A 20,489-nucleotide genomic window follows, 5' to 3' on the forward strand; every position below is an offset into this window, starting at 1 on the left:
TCCAACAAATAAACAACAACTCTTCTTCTAAATTAATTAATTACCATGATAAGTGAGAAAATGTTCAATTAAGATGGAATTTCAATAGTCTGGTCAAGAATTTGGAGACTAAAATCTGGTTAAAGGGTGTTTCTCTATCTTGGGGAGTTCTACAACTTAACTATTTATTATTTGTTCATGATCCAAAACTAGGTACATGTAACATTGGTAGGTTTGACATCTATCCTCTAAAACACAAAATTGTTAATACTTCTATAACAAACTAGTATGTATCCCGTGCATTTGCACGAGTAATAATAATATAAAAAACCATGAAAAAATATTACGGTAAAATTTTTATAGGCGAGTCAACACACAATCCGACTCAAGTATCCATTTACTCTCACATATATCCAAATTAACTACAGCTCTCGACCCGGAAATTCGGACACTTTAAAAATTAAGCATCATTATATATATATATATTAGTTAGTTAAAAAGTTTAACTTATATTGTTAAAATGTCACGCGTTTATCAAATTTTGGGTTGAATTTAAAATATAAAGCGTTATTAGCCTAGTTGGTCAAAAAGTTGTACTTATTTTTTTAGGTTGCAAGTTCGAACCATACCTATAGCATTTTTAATTTTATTTTTAACCGTTTTAAGTTTATGGCGGGTCAACCCACAATCCGACCTAAGTATCCATTTACTCTCACATATATCCAAATTAACCACAGCTCTCGACCCGGCAATCCGGACACTTTAAAAACTAAGCATCATTATATATATATATATAGATTAGTTAGTTAAAAAATTGAGCTTATATTGTTAAAATGTCACGCGTTTATCAAATTTTGGGTTGAATTTAAAATATAAAGTGTTATTAGCATAGTTGATTAAAAGGTTGTACTTGTTTTGTTATGTTGCAAGTTCGAACCATACTTATAACATTTTTAATTTTATTTTTAACCGTTTTAAGTTTATGGGCGGGTCAACCCACAATCCGACCCAAGTATCCATTTACTCAACATCATTATATATTAATTAGTTAAAAAGTTAAACTTATATTAATATTAAAACGTCCCGCGTTTATCAAATTTGGTGTTGAATTTAAAATATAAAGTCTTAATAGCCTAGTTGGTTAAAGAGTTGTACTTGTTTTGTTAGGTTGCAAGTTCAAAACATACCTCTAGCATTTTTAATTTTATTTTTAACCGTTTTAAATTTAAAGGCGGGTCAACCCACAATCCGACCCAAGTATCCAAATTAATCACAATTCTCGACCCGGCAATCCGGACACTTTAAAAATTAAGCATCATTATATATATAGATGTTTGTTTAAAAGTGTTTTTAAGATCACAAACCATCTTTAAAAGATTTTATTTAATAAATTACAAATTTCTAGTGAGGTAATTTCCAATTCCACAATAGTATTCATTGGTGCATATGGGATAAACTTGCAGTGCCTAAAAAAATTAGGGTGTGTTTGATAACCCTGGAATTGGCATTGGCATTGGAATTGGAGGGTCCAATTCAATTCTTATGTTTGTTAGACACTTTAATATTAAGAATTGGAATTGGAATTAGAATTCCAATGGAATTCAATATAGTGTAATTTGATAGTTCTCAATTCCAATCTTTTTAGGTCGGAATTGTAATTCCAAATTAACACGTTTTTCACATATTAAACACGTTTAACACGTTTTTAACACGTTTAACACGTTTTTCACACGTTTAACATAATTTCATATTTTGGCACGTTAAACACGTTTTGAGACATTTAACACGTTTTTTACGTCATCGACACGTTTAACACGTTTTTGACACGTTTAACACGATTTTCACGTTTTTGACACGTTTAACACGTTTAACACGTTTTTCACGCCCTTGACACGTTTAACATGATTTTCACGTTCTTAACACGTTTAACATGATTTTCACGTTCTTAACACGTTTAACACGTTTTTGAAACGTTTAACACGTTTTTGGCACGTTTAACACGTTTTTGACACGTTTAACACGTTTTGATACATTTAACACGTTTTCACGTCCTTGACACGTTGAACACGTTTTTGACACATTTAACACGTTTTTCACGTCTTTGACATGTTTAACACGTCCTTGACACGTTTAACACGTTTTTGACACGTTTAACACATTTTTAGCACGTTTAACACGTTTTTGACACGTTTAACACGTTTGACACATTTAACACGTTTTTCACATCCTTGACACGTTTAATACGTTTTTGACACATTTAACACGTTTTTCACGTCCTTGACACGTTTAACATGTCCTTGACACGTTTAACACGTTTAACATGATTTTCACGTTTTAACACGTTTAACACATTTTTTACACTTTGGCACATTTTGCTCGTTTTGACACGTTTAACAAGTTTTTCATATTTTTAATAAGTTTTTGACACGTTTAACACGTTTTCACGTTTTTGACACATTTAACACGTTTATTACGTTTTTGGCACGTTTAACACGTTTTCACTTTTTTGACACATTTAACACCTTTGTTTACGTTTTGACACGTTTACCACATTTTTGACACGTTTAACACGTTTTTCACGTTTTGGCATGTTTAACAAGTTTTTCACATGTTTGGAATGTGTAAAATGTTTTAGACATGCCAAAAACGTGTTAAACGTGTGAAAAACGTAAAAAACATGATGAATGTTTGAAAAATGTATTAAACGTATTAAAAATGTGCCAAAAACGTGAAAAACGTGTTAAACTTGTTCAAATGTGTAAAAACGTGTGACAAAGGTGAAAAACATGTGAAAAATGTGTGGAAAACATGTGAAAACGTGAAAAACGTGTTAAACTTGTTAAAACGTGTGAAGAATGTGAAAAATGTGTGAAAACGTGTGAAAAACGTGAAAAACGTGTTATACTTGTTAAAACGTGTGGAAAACGTATTAAAAATGTGAAAAACATGTGAAAACGTGAAAAACGTGCGAAAAACGTGAAAAACGTGTGAAGACCATGAAAATGTGTTAAAACGTGTGAAAAACGTATGAAAACGTGAAAAACATGTTTATCGTGTGAAAAACATGTTAAACGTGAAAAACGTGTTAAATGTGCCAAAACGTGTTAAACATGTCAAAAATGTGTAAAACGTGTTAGACATGCCAAAAACATGTTAAACGTGTGAAAAACGTGAAAAACATGTTAAACGTGTGAAAAACGTATTAAACAAGTTAAAAATGTGCCAAAAACGTGAAAAACGTGTTAAACTTGTTAAAATGTGTGAAGACGTGTGAAAAACGTAAAAAACGTGTGATAAATATGAAAAACGTGTTGAACTTGATAAAATGTGTGAAAAACGTGTTATACTTGTTAAAACATGTGAAAAACGTGTGAAAACATGAAAACGTGTTAAAACATGTGAAAAACTTGTGAAAACGTGTGAAAAACGTGAAAAATGTGTTAAAACGTATGAAAAACGTGAAAAACGTGTTAAATGTGCCAAAACGTGAAAAAACGTGTTAAGCATGTCAAAAATATGTAAAACGTGTTAGACATGCCAAAAACGTGTTAAACGTGTGAAAATGTGAAAAAAATGTTAAACGTGTGAAAAACGTATTAAACATGTTAAAAACGTGCCAAAAACGTTAAAAACGTGTTAAACTTGTTAAAACGTGTGAAAATCATGTTAAACGTGAAAACATATTTAAAAAATTAATATTTTGAACCGATATTTTATTTTACAACTATAGGAATTAGAATTGAATTACAATTCTATCATTTTCCCAAATATATGAATTGAAATTGAATTACAATTCTATAATTTTTCCAAACATAGGAATTGAATTGTAATTCAATGCCAATTCTCATGGAATTGGAATTAGAATTCCAATGCCAATTCCAATTCCAATTCCAATTCCAATTCCAATTCCCCTCACCAAACACACCCTTAATCTAATTGGATGAAAAATATTTGGTCTGGTCTCATTTCAAACTTAGTTGTAATTCAATGATATATTTTCAATTAGGTAGGCTTATTTTACGCGAAGTATCAACATCGAAAAATGGAATATAACCATTACCTAATTTTCCCCACATCTAAATTTTATAATTTTCTTAGTGAAATCTGTTTTAATCTAAAATTTTAAATTTTTATGAAAATTTATTCATAATATACTCCTTACACGTTCTTTTTTTTAACATCCTCGAATTATTATTTGACATTTTGAAGTGGAAAGCAATAAACATTCACTTTTTTTTGTCGTTAGTAGCGGACTAAACAAATTTGACATCATCATACAAATTTGACCTCCAATTGAGTTAAACACGAAATTTCTGTAAATTAGATTAGTAAACAAGCTATTACACTATATAATGATTATGATTCCTAAAGATGATTATGTACACAATGTCCCCTTCAAGACTGATTAGAGAGATTTTTAGGTATTATTATTTTATTTTATTTTTGAGAAAAAAATGGATTTTTATTTCAATCAAATATTAATCAAATATCTTAAATTAAATTATCCACAATTGAATTAATTGAAAAAATAATCAATTTAAAAACATATTATAGAATTAAAAAAATAGGTAAGAAAGGAAATCCCTAAATTTAACCAACGCAAATCGTTCCAATTTGAAAATTCTGTCAGGAATCCCAAAAAGTCAGATTTCGCTTCAAATTTAGACCTTCCTTTCTCTTTCTTGATTCCACCGATATCTTCTCACTGTCCAAACTAGCAATTCGATCGAGGAGTAGGCTTTTGGAGGAAGATGAAGAAGAGAGTTTCTGTTGCTTTCTCGAAACATCAACCAGTAGACTACGAAGATGTCTTCAGTACCTGATGTTGCTGGAATTGTGGATAACTCCAAGGAACTCGATCGGCTACGGAAAGATCAGGAAGAGGATCTCATTTCCATAAATAAATTGCACAAGAAACTTCAATCCAGTGAGTAGTTATCTCAAAACCTTACTTTTCTCAATCTCGTCTTCAATTTATGTTCGTATTTTAAGGCTTTTTTGATATAAATGAAGTTAAACTTAGAGTTACTTTATAGTTGGACTTTATACAATGATTTAGATGAACATATGGATTATGAATTTGTCTTCTCTTGATAAAACCTTTTGAAGAAATAGTTAATATTTTCGCTTTTATTGTCTTTGTTTAACCCCCTTGCATTGTAATTTTATTTTCTCTTGTTGCTAATGTAATGCAGCACCTGAGATGGTTGAGAAGCCTGGGGATAACACCTTGGCAAATCTTAGGGTTTTGTACACTCGAGCTAAAGAGCTTTCTGAAAGTGAAGCAACATATGTTCATTATTGGAAGATTCTATAATTTCAATTGAGCTAATATCATCTTGTTTGCATAATGTTCTATGCCGAAATTGATTTTTTGAATTGGCTGCAAATATCAGGTCAGTTGATAAGTCAACTGGAAACACTAATCCCATCTGGGAAGCAACGAAGTAGAATAGGTGACCAAGATAATTATGTTATAATCCATGTTGCTACATTGGTTCTACTACTCAGTTATACTGTAGTTTTTTATGTGATAACTGAACTACAATGTTCAAAAGCATTTTGGGTAACATTTCAGAAGTAATTGTTCTAAAGAAAACTTTATGACTAAAATCCTCTGTGAGTTTTTCGGTATATGGAATGATCATCATAGTGCACTTGTATTTACTGTGATACTTAGATCATAGCATTCTTATTAGTTTGCAGGTGCATCAGTTTTGTAGTTTTTTCTTACGATGTTTTGGATTTGCCTAAACATGTATAAATGAGAGTAAAAGCAAGAAGGAAGACCAAAACATGTTTAACTAGTATGCTAAATCAGGAAATAAACTTATTGATAGGATCGACTTTATCAATAAAGACGGGGTCTGGCGATTGATGAATGCTTATGAAAAACTGTTTGAAATAAATCTTGTTAGAAATTTAATTCGCTTTCTATTATACGCAAACCCTTGTAAACACTTGAAACAGAATCAAGGCGAAATTGTTTACTTAGGTTTGAAGCTCAAGATGAAGAATGTGAAGATGACAGAAATGAAAAGACACAGCAGTTTGTTTATGGATGTTCGGAGCAAACTCTCCTACGTCACTCCTTCTTCCAACCACCGGAATGATTCACTATAATATGATTCGAATCAAATATAGTTTGCACACACTTAGCTCACTATTGAACAGAACACACTTTGCTCAATTTACAAGATGAATAATATCACTCAGCTAAAGATGTTTTTGTTTCTAACTCTCTCTTGATTCACACATAGTACAATCAGAAAAGCAACTTACAGCTTTAATATTCAAAGAATAGATTTCTCAGTAGTTTTAGTGAGCAAGATGATCGACAGATTGTTGTGTTGTTCTCTATTTGTTTGTTGCCTTTGAGATTTGATAAATACTGGGCATAGACTAACGGTCGAATCTTCAGAATGATACGTGACACTCTTCCATTGGAAAGCCTACATAGTACACAACAGGTTCTGAGCACAGAGATCGTGGCCGTACACCAACTGGTAGTGCGTCGAATATTCCATCATAAATGTACCTACAAAATAAGTAATGTGAGGGAAATTATCTTACGTGACATTCATTAGTTGGTTGCGTATAGTTATCGTACTGATCTTCACTAGAAAGTGGAGCAGGAGTAGAGTACATCTATAGCACGTGGGTAGGCGGGTGCTAGCTTCAAGCATAGTGCTTAAGCATAGCATTACACGTATTTCAGTTAGACGACCTCGTCTAATGAAATCAAATGTCCCCCCGTCTAAGAGCAGAATCCATTAGACCACCTGGTCTAATGGGATTAGACTTACGTCTAATTACAATCACTTCAGACTAATCTGAAGGAGTTAGACTACCCGTCTAGCTTTCACCAATTAGACTACACGTCTAATCTTTCACAAACCATTAGACTGCACGTCTAACTCCACGAGTTAGACTGCACGTCTAATTCCGGTTCTACTTCAGACTTGTTTGAAGGAGTTAGACTACACGTCTAACTTTCAGGTTCTATTAGACTGCACGTCTAACTCCACGAGTTAAACTGCACGTCTAATTACGGTTCTACTTCAGACTTGTCTGAAGGAGTTAGACTACACGTCTAACTTTCAGGTTTTATTAGACTGCACGTCTAACTCCACAAGTTAGACTGCACGTCTAATTACGGCTCCATTAGACTGCACGTCTAACTCCACGAGTTAGACTGCACGTCTAATTACGGTTCTACTTCAGACTTGTCTGAAAGAGTTAGACTACTCGTCTAACTTTCTCTTTCCATTAGACTGTATGTCTAACTCCGCTGAGTTAGACTGCACGTCTAATTCCAAATATATTAGACTACACGTCTAACTCCACGAGTTAGACTGCACATCTAATTCCGAATATATTAGACTGCACGTCTAACTCCGCTGAGTTAGACTGCACGTCTAACTCCGCTGAGTTAGACTACACGTCTAATTCCGAATATATTAGACTACACGTCTAACTCTGCTGAGTTAGATTGCACGTCTAATTCTAAATATATTAGACTACATGTCTAACTCCACGAGTTAGACTACACGTCTAATTCCGAATATATTATACTGCACGTCTAACTCCGTTGAGTTAGACTGCACGTCTAATTCCGAATATATTGGACTGCACGTCTAACACCGCTAAGTTAGACTGCACGTCTAACTCCACGAGTTAGATTGCACGTCTAATTACGAGTTCATTAGCTTGCACGTCTAACTCCACGAGTTAGACTGCACGTCTAATTCCGGAGTCTATTAGACTGCACGTCTAACTCCACTGAGTTAGACTGCACGTTTAATTCCTCTAGTTAGACTGCACGTCTAACACCGCTTAGTTTGACTATACGTCTAACTTTGCTAGTTACACTGCACGTCTAACTCTGCATCTAATGCCAAATCGGTCTAATGAACCTTATTAGAACCAAGTGTCATGAAATTTGATTTCGATACACCTACATCAAAACGCATAAATCATTTCATCAACAAAATCCTAGTAGTCAAACTATTTCAACACTTAGTCAAAATAATTTGACCCAACAATTTTCCTCCTTTTTGATGATGAAATTGAAAACCTACATATATATATATATAATAAAATACGCATTCATCATACAAATAAACTTCTGTTCACTTACAACAAACTTCATAGACTTCCAAAACTAATATTCAGAACATAATCAAGGAAACATAGTTTGAGAAACTCAACAGAGTAGGAGATAAGAAATTATTGTTCTTCCCTTTTTACTCGAGGATCAATTGGGCTCATATCTTGACCGATTAACAGATTTAGAAAAGGAGGAAGAATGCGACCACCACGACCGCTTCCACTTGATCTCCCACCACGATCACCGCCACTAGAACGACTTCTTTGATCAATACCAGATTGTCTACCATGACCACCACCACTTCTTCGGCCTCCACGATCACTACATCTTCGACCTCCGCCCCTTTTAGTAGGCTTTGGATTTTCATCGTTGCTCGGCGCTCGCTTATATCTTGTGCCGGTTGACACACCGTCACTTCTTCTACTTGACTCACCTTGGGTGATACGAGGTTGTTCTTTTTCAGCATCAACTTTTGCATTCTCTTTTGCTTGAAATTTTCTTGCAATAGAGTCAGCATACTCCAGTCGTTCACCATCTGTTCTTCTTAAGCATCCTTGAATTTATACCATCTAGTTTTTCACCAAACTGTGTTCTTCCATAGTTTCTCTATGACGATCATCATTGATGTGCCTTTCAATGTCCATCATTTCAGATTGACGACTGTAGAGCTTCTTTTAGAATTTGGAGAAATTTGAATTTGAGATGTGAGTCTCATACGTATTCTTCTTTAGAGTATTGTCCAATTCATTAAGAACATTGACAAAATCAGCAAATCCCTTTCTTTCTTCTTTCTGGGTATTCATAACCTTTATCATATTTGATCCCATATATACCTCGTTCTTCTGAAGAGAGGAGAGTACATACGTCATAGACTTTATAAGCTTGATACCCTCAACGGAGGATTCTTCATTAGATGAATCTTCTTGAGATTCTGCTGCCATACTCTGAATATGATCAAAATGGGTATGAATTTACAGGGATTGCTCCGGTTGATCCTTCTCAGACATATTCCCAGTTTTATTCAGCTTTTCTTCTTCCAATTCCCTTTCAGCTCTCTGAAATCTTTCATACAGATTTCCCTTGTAGTGAAGAGGATTGTTGATATTTTTATGAACATTTGCGACATTGATCTTAGGGAATGGAAGAGGCCTGACATAACAAGCATTTTGATTATGTTCCTCCTCAGATGAGGAACTCTCTTCTTCAGCATCTTTGTCATTGAACGGTTCCCCTTCACATCTGATAATTTATGGCTGAGTTAATTCATCCTCCTTCTCTTGGGTTTCCTCTGTTCTTACAACAGGGGATATCACAACTTCTTCATCATTAGGAGCTTGAGCAAACTCCTCAATAACATCTTCTTCAACAACTTCTTCTTCTTGAGTTAGAAGAGCTTGTTCAGACTCTTGAACAATCACTTCTTCTTCTAAATGAGGATACTTTTGAACAGGTTGATCCAAAAGACGTATTTCTTCACCAGAAAGACTCCTAAATTCAATCAGGAGAGCATCATCTCGCTCATCTGTATCATCGTTATCATCAGGAATATCCATTGGTTCATCATTATCGAGAAAATTTGCTCCAAATCAGTTAGCGCCATGAACGTATCGGATAACCACCAAGACGTAATTAGCCATGATGTCGTCTAGTCTTTTTAAAACTTTCACTTCCACTTCAGAGCCTTTCTCAATGGGATTAAAATTTGCCTTTCTGACTTCAAGAATGAGAAATAAGGCTCTTCCTCTTAAACAAGCTTTAACAAGGTCCTTTCTCTTCAGAGCTTCAGGAACATCTGAAGTTTTGGCCCACTTGAGAACCTTCTTTTCATTGGCTACACGCCTTTTCCATTCAAAAATTATTTCAGAATTCGTTAAGGCTTCATCATACTTGACAGACAATCTTTATAGGATCCAGGATTCATAAATTTCAATCTTTTCAGCGGCAATGACTTTGACTTGATCCAACACGAGGTCAATAATACTTGTTGCCTCTGAAACATCTTCATTAACATCTGTTGCAATATTCTTACCTTTTCCAGCAACATCGATAGGTTTTGGAGCATGTCTTGGTTCACTAAATACAATTCCACACGACAGCCTTGTGGAACGCATCAACTCATACGCAGATTGGGGTTTCTTGCAAAGTTCAGCAGGGAGCTCTCCACGAGTTACATTCCCGGTTACTAAGGAATCATTAGAAATGAGATTTAACGAGGGAGACTCTCTGATAGAAACAGAGGACTTCTTTTCAGCAGAATTACCAGCAACAAGGGTAAGAACTACACCTTGTTCTGGTTGAACAATCTCTATAGCACCTGCGGCTACTTGATCAGGTTGATTAACGGGAGACTCGGTCCTGTCAATATTTTCAATATTCGGATCAGCTGACTCAACAGCGGGCCCTTCAGCAGATTCTTTTTGAATGAAAATAGATTCAACTTGTTCCATCACAGGAACATTAAACTTGGGAACATCGGCCAAGGGTCTAGAAGAGGTTACCTTCATTGATTTAGACGCACGGGGCGCCTTAGACTTCTTTTCTTTCGAGACACAGGATCTCGAGGGCTTTCTCAAGATGGTCGCTGGAGAGGACAGAGGGTAGAAGCAAGTACACATGGACTTTGCCTGATTCTTGAATCGACTGATTCAGAATCCTTCTTTGAAGAGTTTTTCAGACTAGAGGAACTGGCCTCTGATTCATTGATGGTCTTTGATCTCTTCGCCCCGTTGACATAATAGAAGCAGACGACTGTCTGGATCGAGTAGCAGGCCTACCACATGTCTGTTGACTAGAGGCACCGGAGGGAGCTTCCATATTGTTCTTCATTCTCATCAGGGTGTAGAGAATACTCTGGGAGAGTTGATCTGCTCAGGTTCACTCATCGGAACCCCCAAATGCTCCAATAATTGACTTAGTTGAGCCGCGAACGTTATGCTTTCCTTGTTCGCCTGGTTGATAGAAAAGCTAAGGTTCCGAAATAGAGTTGAAGCCCAGTTTACCAGGATTCCCTTTGAGATGGCGCACATATAGTCAAAACAATCTTGACTATAAAGATTGAAGGAACCAACCTTTTCTTGGAGTGCTTTTGCTATCACATCGTTTAGAAAAAGAAAAAGAGGTTTGAGGACCTTCTTACTTCCATTTACATGAATAGCCGAGCCATTAGTAGAAAGAACCTTCTTCATTTCTTGCATTATTTCTGATGGGAGAAGCATGTCGAACGTATGACCCTCCGTCGGAAGTTCAAAGAACTCTGCATATACAGTCTCGTCGAAAGATATTTCCACGTCGTTAACGGTTGCTACAATAGAGTCGCCTACCATTGTTGCAGATTTGAAAAACTCGCGAACTTCCTTTTCGTAGAATATAAAAGGACCTCCAAGATACTTTCTTAGACCAGAATACTCTAGGGTTCTGAACATATCCACCACTTCCGGCTGATCGAAAGTGTGACCGATGGAAAATCTACCTGCAATGTTCAATGACCCAGCGTGATTCTTTTGTTCACCATTTTTCAGAAAAGTATGAACATACACAAGATTAAGAGAGGTTTTGAGATAGAGATGCAAAGAAAACTAGGGTTCTTAAGAATCTCAAGAGATGAAAAGCTTTCAATCTCATGCACAACTGTCCTTATATAGATAGAGAAGAGATATATAGAATAATCGTCACTTTTCTTAGGGGTATAGCTCATCAATTAATCTTAGACTTCCTTTCCAAAGAGTCATCATTAAAATGAGGGTATATCAGTCATTCTCTCTTAACTTGAAAGACACGTGTCTTGATGTTGTTAGAAGATGACTGTTTAATATTTGAGCGGGAAAAATAGATAGCTCTTCACGTGGGACAACTGTCCTTGATCAGTCTAATCGACACCTAGTTAGACGTTTTTCTTACTACACAAATCCATACAACTAAACGTCTATTAGACGGATGGGTCCATTAGACGCATACGTCTAATTCAGTGTTGTAAAGAATACGTTTAATGTATTTTAGACGTGTACCCTTAACCAAACACCTGTATCGGCAGTAGTAGGATATATAAGTACTAGTATAAGGGTTAGTAAGGGTATTATGGTCATTATCAAAGTTAGTCGGTTAGTAGCTTATAAATAATAGAGTAGGTATTATTTGGAGTAACCAATGAAATAAATACTATTATCTGGTTTATCTCCTCTAAGGATCTTGGCCATTCTCGTTTCATCAACAACCCTTGTACAAATCCAATATCTCTATGATGGTACATAACTGAATCTTGTCTACTTAATGATTATTCAGCAATTAGAATAAAATAGCACAATTTCTAAAATTAATATTTTCTTCAATTTGTTAAATTATTTTAATTCGAAGTCAAATGTAGAAGAAGTGACGGTACAGTTTTGCTTGTACAAATCCAATATCTCTATGATGGTACATGACTGAATATTGTCTACTTAATGATTATTCAGCAATTATAATAAAATAGCACAATTTCTACAATTAATATTTTCTTCAATTTGTTAAATTACTTTAATTCGAAGTCAAACGTGGAAGAAGTGATAGGGGTATAGTTTTGCTTGATTATGGTTAATGTAATCATCTCATATATGCTTCATCTGTATTTATCACTTTCAATTTTGCTTATTATTTCCTCTTTAGGCTGAACATTTAACATTATTAAGGGCAATTTGATGAAATTCTTGACTTATAACAAATGCTTACTTTTGTTATAAGTCAAATAAGGAAACAAAAGTTATAAGTGTTTCCAAATGAGGATTGATTTGTAATGTTTCTCCCTATTTCAGGAAGTACAAGTTGCCAATGTCTCGCATTATACCGTTCCCAAAGAGAAATGATCAACCAGGTGCTCAAGAATTCCCTCTTGGAAAACAAGGTAGAGGATGAAAATGAAAACCAGCTTAACTACTATTAACAAATTGATGTAGAAAATTTACTAAAACCCTTTGAATGAAGGCATTTATGAAACACAATGAGAAACAAACAAATCACTTTTTCATCAGACTAATATTCAAAATTGTAAAACAATGTCGTGATAAATGTATCACAACAATTTATCAAATTCAAACAAAATCAGAAACTAGAAAATAAATTTCAAATTTTAATTAGGTCTATTTTACCTTATAGAAAATAACTTGAGCGAATACAAAAAAATCCTTCATATGGGGAGTTTACCATCCAATTGTGTTTTCAAAGGTCCATTAACATTCGATATATAGCCAATAACTGGAATGTTTAGTGTCGGTTGCTAGTCTATTCTGATCATTAGAGCTAAAACCCACCAAGGAATTCTCCAAGGAATTCTGTGATCCCTCATAATCAAATGCATAAATGTTAGGAAATAACTTCAAAAAGATTTATTGACAAAAAATCATAGACAAAAAGATGAGATGTGGCATTGGTACTAGTAGGTAGAAGATGATGACCAAGCTCCGATTCAAATAAGGAATTTAGAGGATCATTAATGACTTTGTAGAAGTTACCATAAGAAGTAACAATTTCTTAGTTCATAGAAAAACAATCAATTAATAATATTTGTCTGTCAATTTGATCAAATACATTCTTTGATGATATTATCACAACTGGAATCTCTATATTTGGAAGAATCTTGCAAGTTTAAAAAAATTATATTTTCTTTTAATCTTTCTATTCAAATTTTTACTTAAAATTTTAGACAACAAACCTTACATTGATCTTCATGAGTAGTTTGTAACCGGACATTTCGGACAACACACTTCATCTTGGTATTGATCCAACTAGATTATCGTTTCTTGAATTTATTTAAATTGTTTCACCTGGTACGTGGTAGGTGCATTCTCGGACCTTCACTATTATTGTAATACAAAAATACCTCATACCTCTACTTACAAAATGTTTTAGGACATTTCCTAAAGATCTCCTTTTAGTTGTCTTGAATCTTTCGCATTATAAAGCACAAAATGGTAGCGTGTTCGAATTATGGTCTATTTTCTCATATATTGGTTTATTATTTAATAATAATATAAAATTTAATTTTAATAAAAATAAACAATTTTGTTTATGAATTTGTGATAAATATAAGACTAATTTAAAATTATTTATATTTATAATAAGAATATTTAAAAAAATAAATAATATAATAAATATATAAGTAAAAAAACTAAATAAACATTAATGCAAAATAAATGTTTAATATAATTAATACAAATTTAAATTTAATAAAAATAGGTTTATTACAAAATTTAAATTATATTAGATTAAATAGAAATAATGAAATTTTTATAAGTTTAATGTAAAAAAATATAAAAGTTTGTTTATGATTTAATGATAAATATAAGTTTAATTCAAAATTATTTATAAAAATAGTAAGACTATTTTAAAAAATAAATATTAATCTTAACATAAGAAATATATAAGTAAAAATCTAAAATTTAATAAAAAAAATATGTTTATAATAAGCTTGATCCAAAATTAAATTTAATGAAAGTAAGTTTAATACAAAATTTAAATTATATTAGATTAAATATAAAAAATGCAATATTAATAAGTTTAATGTAATTTAAATGTAATGAAAATACATTTAGTGCAAAAATATGTAAATGTGTTTATGAATTAATGATAATATGAGTTTAATTAAAATTTTAAAACTATTTATAAATATTATAAGAATACTTAAAAAATTATTATATAAAAATTTAAATTATATTTGATTATTAAAAAATAATTATAAAAAATTTAATACTAATTTTAATTTTATTATATTTATATGAAATATAAATTTTTTATAAGTTTAATTCAAATTTAAATTTAATTAAATATATTCAATATAAAATATAAAATTTATTTATGAATTAATAATAAATTTAACTTTAGTAAAAAATTTAAATTATTTATTAACATTATAATATTATTTAAAAAACTTATTATTATTTTTAATAATATATATATATAAGTAAATCTAAATAAATATTAAATGTAAAATATGTTTTAAATAGTTTTAATACAAATTTAAATTTAATGAAAATAAATTTAATATAAAATTTAAATTAGATTAAATTAAATTGAAAAAATATTTTTTTATAAGTTTGCAAAATATGAAAAATTGTTTTTGAATTAATGATAAATTAAGTTTAATTTAAAATTTAAAATTATTTATAAAAAAAATAAATAATAAGAATATTTAAAAAAATATTTTTAAGAAATATACAAGTAATAATTTTTAAAAAATATATAAGTTAAATGCATATTTAAATTTAATAAAAATAAGTTAAATGCAAAATTTATATAATATATATATTTTTTTTGAAAAACGGCTTAGCGTCATTTCATTAAAAATTCCTAAAATGGAAAAAAAAATCACAAGTTTAAGAGATTATTCTAGACAGGCCTAGAATGATTTTGAAGTCGTAACATTCTGAGTAAAAACTAAAAAACTAAAAACGTAAATGAATTATTTGATTACAATGTTTTCAATTCTAGTGAGTTTAACATTTATATTATATTAGATTAAATAGAAAACATGTATTTTTTTTATAAGTTAAATGTAAGTTTAAATTAATAAAAATATGTTTAATGTAAAATATTTAGATTTAATGAGAAATCAAATTTATAAAAAAATAATGATTATTATGTTTAAAATAAAATTAAATAAAGTAATAATTTTGGTTTAAATTTATTGTATTTAAAAATTAAATTAGAAAAATGTAAAAGAAGATAAATCTAATACAAATTCTAATAATATTTTCAACATTTTACAAAGTTAAACTAAAACTAATAATAAGATATATGTTTATTTATTTCTAAACTAAAAATTGGATTATTTAAATTTGAATTCTTATAAGTCTTAAAATCTATAATGCATAACAAAAATAAAATTTATTTCATGGATCTTAAACTAAACATATAATGCATAAAATTATATCATACATCTAAAATAGAAATATGATAATAAAAATTTAAATAGGGTGAAAAGAAACTTACTTCACCTAATAAACGTTAATATATGATGAATGAGGATTATAATAATATCCTCCAATTAAAATTTAATGTATAGAAAAAATGTAAAATAAGATATTAATAAATCTAATAGAAATTCTAATAATATTTTTAATATTTACCGTAAAACAAAAGATAAGATTTAAGTTTATTTATTACTAAACTAAAAAATAAATTAAATAAATTTGAATTCTTATAATTTTTAAAATCTATAATTCATAAAAAAAAATTAAAATTTATATCATGCATATAAAATTATATTAGATTAAATAAAAAAAATAAAATTTTAATATGATTAATACAAATGCAAAATATAAAAATTTGTTTATGAATTAATAATAAATATAAGTTTAATTAAAAATTATTTATAAATATTATAAGAATAATTTTAAAATAAATAATATTTTTATATAATATAATAAATATATTAGTAAAAAACTAAACAAAATATAATTCAAAATATGTTTTTAAAAAAAATTAATACAAATTTAAATTTAATGAAAATAAGTTTAATACAAAATTAATATTTAATATAAATTAAATTTATATTTGATTAAATAAAAAAATATTAATAAATTTAATAAAAGAAAATTTAATTTTATAAAAATATAAAAATGTTTTTATGAATTAATGTTTTAATATAACTTTAATTTAAAATTAAAAATTATTTATATACAATATAAAATATTTAAAAATAAATTAATTTAACATTTAAAATTATTTGTAAACATTATAAGAATATTTAAAAAACAAGTAATATTCTTAATATAAGAAATAAATAAGTAAAAAATAAATAAAATGTAAAATTTATTTTTAATAAGTTTAATACAAATATTAAATTTAATTATATTATATTAAAAAGAGAAAATATAATTATAAAAAGTTTAATATAAATATAAATATAAATTATATTATATTTATAGAAAAAATGCAATTTTAATATGTGATATACAAATTTAAATGTAATTAAATATATTTAATGTAAATTATAAAATTTATTTATGAATTAATAAAAAATTTAAATTTAAGTCAAAATTTTAAATTATTTATAGCGATTATAAGATTAATTTAAAAATAAATATTATTTTTAATATAAGAAATATATAAAAAAAATGAATGCAAAATATGTTTTAAATAGGTTTAATGTAAAATTAAATTTAATAAAAATAAGTTTAATTCAAAATTAAATTATATTATATTTAATTATAAAGATGCAATTTTTATAAGTTTAATACAAATTTAAATTTAATGAAAAATATATTTAATGTAAAATATAAAAGTTTGTTTATGAATTAATGACAAAAATAAGTTTAATTTAAAATTTTTAATTATTTATAAATATAATAAGAATATTTAAAATCAAATAATATTCATATGAAATTTATAAGTATAAAACGAAATAAAATTTAATAAAAAATATGTTAAATGTAAATTAAAATTTAATAAAAGTAAGTTAAATGCAAAATTTAAAAAATATTACATTAAATAGAAAACATGCCTTTTTTTTGAGTTGAATACAAATTTAAATTTAATAAAAATATATTTATTGAAAATTTTAAATTTAATAAGAAATTATATTTATATAAAAAATAATAGTTTAATAAATCAAATAATATTTTAACATTTACAAAGTTAAATTTAGTATATGATATATGTTTATTATTTTTTAAATAAAATTGGATTATTTAAATTCAAATTTTAATCATTTTTAAAATCTATAATGCATAAGAAAATGACTTTTAAAAACAAATTTATCATGCTCTAAAATAGAAATTTGATAATATAAATTTAAGTAGGATGAAAATAACTTACTTTAACTCATAAAAAGTGATATATAATGAAGAAATTCTGCAATTAAAATATATTGTATAGTGTTAATCATATAATTATATATAATAAACACATTAAAAAGATAAATAGAATTATTATACAACTAACAAGCGCCTCTACTCCATGGCAGCAATATCCGATATATTTATGTCTCTCATTTGATTCACTTTCATGATATGAGATTAATCATGGTTAACATACAAAACATAAAGGTGTCAATAGTTGTATATTAAAAAAAGGAACTAAATAAATACATCAAGTTACAACAATTCAATGGAATGTGAGTATAAAAAAAATCATATCAATGTAATAATAGAGAGATCGTTTTAGTTATTTCCTCTAGATGTTTTACACGTTTTTTGCATTTTGATTTTCTAGTGCTTTTGAAACAACTCCAAAAGAATGATAAAATTAAAATAATAAAACTCTTAAAATATAGAAAGAGCATCACATAACCAAGTTAAGCTTACATCATTCAATTTTAGTAAATTGATCTGCCCGCTAAAATCCAAAAGTCCAACCACTAGCACCAGATTTCCTCTCCAAAGACAACCAAAGAATTTGGATTACCATGATCTATTTTGTGTTGAATAAAATTTTCAGCCCAACCATTAACTGCCTTAGGGCCAACTCTCTAAATAATTTGAGAGTTATTCCAATATCCCTCCAATTCATGAAATCTCTCAAGTGGAGGGTATCTAGCATTGACATCTTCATCAATATTACCTGACAAGTAACATACTACATATGAATTTGCAAATAATGAAAATACATAGAAATTGTAAAATATAAAACCTAGACAGAACTATAGTTTGGATGGACCATGACACATTATGCTTGTATGCTAAAAGTAGAAACAAAAAGGAAATGTATCAATAGTTTCAAAATTTAGAATTCAAAGAGAATATGGAGCGCAACCTGTGCATTAATGAATTCTTTGCTTTTATTGATAAAGAAGTGTCTAGCCCATGATTCATTTTGCTATGATCACGTACACTGTGTTGTTTGTCACCTTGTGTCAATCCTAAAACTAGAAGAGGCAAATGATGAAAAAGAACACACTGCTAATAGCAAATTGATGTAGAAGATTTACTAAAAACCCTTTGAATGCAAAATAAATGTTTAATATAATTAATACAAATTTAAATTTAATAAAAACAGGTTTATTACAAAATTTAAATTATATTAGATTAAATAGAAATAATGAAATTTTTATAAGTTTAATGTAAAAAAATATAAAAGTTTGTTTATGATTTGATGATAAATATAAGTTTAATTCAAAATTATTTATAAAAATAGTAAGACTATTTTAAAAAATAAATATTAATCTTAACATAAGAAATATATAAGTAAAAATCTAAAATTTAATAAAAAAAATATGTTTATAATAAGCTTGATCCAAAATTAAATTTAATGAAAGTAAGTTTAATACAAAATTTAAATTATATTAGATTAAATATAAAAAATGCAATATTAATAAGTTTAATGTAATTTAAATGTAATGAAAATACATTTAGTGCAAAAATATGTAAATGTGTTTATGAATTAATGATAATATGAGTTTAATTAAAATTTTAAAACTATTTATAAATAATATAAGAATACTTAAAAAAATATTATATAAAAATTTAATTTATATTTGATTATTAAAAAATAATTATAAAACATTTAATACTAATTTTAATTTTATTATATTTATAGGAAATATAAAATTTTTATAAGTTTAATTCAAATTCAAATTTAAATTTAATTAAATATATTCAATATAAAATATAAAATATATTTATGAATTAATAATAAATTTAACTTTAGTAAAAAATTTAAATTATTTATTAACATTATAAGATTATTTAAAAAAATTATTATTATTTTTAATATAATATATATATATATATATATATATATATATATATATAAGTAAATCTAAATAAATATTAAATGTAAAATATGTTTTAAATAGTTTTAATGCAAATTTAAATTTAATGAAAATAAATTTAATATAAAATTTAAATTAGATTAGATTAATTTAAAATTTTTAAAATTTAAATTAGATTAGATTAATTTTTAAATATTTTTTATAAGTTTGCAAAATATGAAAAATTGTTTTTGAATTAATGATAAATTAAGTTTAATTTAAAATTTAAAATTATTTAAAAAAAAAATAAATAATAAGAATATTTAAAAAAATATTTTTAAGAAATATATAAGTAATAATTTTTAAAAAATATATAAGTTAAATGCAAATTTAAATTTAATAAAAATAAGTTAAATGCAAATTTTAGATAATATATATATATATTTGAAAAACGACTTAGCAGCGTTATTTCATTAAAAATTTCTAAAATGAAAAAAAAAAACCACGAGTTTAAGAGATTATTCTAGATAGGCCTAAAATGATTTTAAAGTCGTAACATTCTGAGTAAAAACTAAAAAACTAAAAACGTAAATGAATTATCTGATTACAATGCTTTCAATTCTAGTGAGTTTAACATTTATATAATATTAGATTAAATAGAAAACAATGTATTTTTTTATAAGTTAAATGTAAGTTTAAATTAATAAAAATATGTTTAATGCAAAATATTTATATTTAATGAGA

General features: G+C 28.0%; 1 protein-coding gene across 1 annotated transcript; it reads left to right on the top strand.

Annotated features, from left to right (window-relative positions):
- The first annotated feature begins 4,614 nt into the window (after nucleotides 1-4,614).
- LOC124923731 (SAGA-associated factor 29 homolog A-like) lies at nucleotides 4,615-5,355 on the top strand. Its single transcript, XM_047463731.1, has 2 exons — nucleotides 4,615-4,906; nucleotides 5,175-5,355. The coding sequence occupies exons 1-2, from the start codon at nucleotides 4,786-4,788 to the stop codon at nucleotides 5,294-5,296; spliced, it is 243 nt and encodes an 80-aa protein (XP_047319687.1). The 5' UTR covers nucleotides 4,615-4,785; the 3' UTR covers nucleotides 5,297-5,355.
- The last annotated feature ends 15,134 nt before the right edge of the window (nucleotides 5,356-20,489 follow it).

Source organism: Impatiens glandulifera, chromosome 1 (assembly GCF_907164915.1).
Source record: "Impatiens glandulifera chromosome 1, dImpGla2.1, whole genome shotgun sequence".
Classification (NCBI taxonomy): domain Eukaryota; kingdom Viridiplantae; phylum Streptophyta; class Magnoliopsida; order Ericales; family Balsaminaceae; genus Impatiens; species Impatiens glandulifera.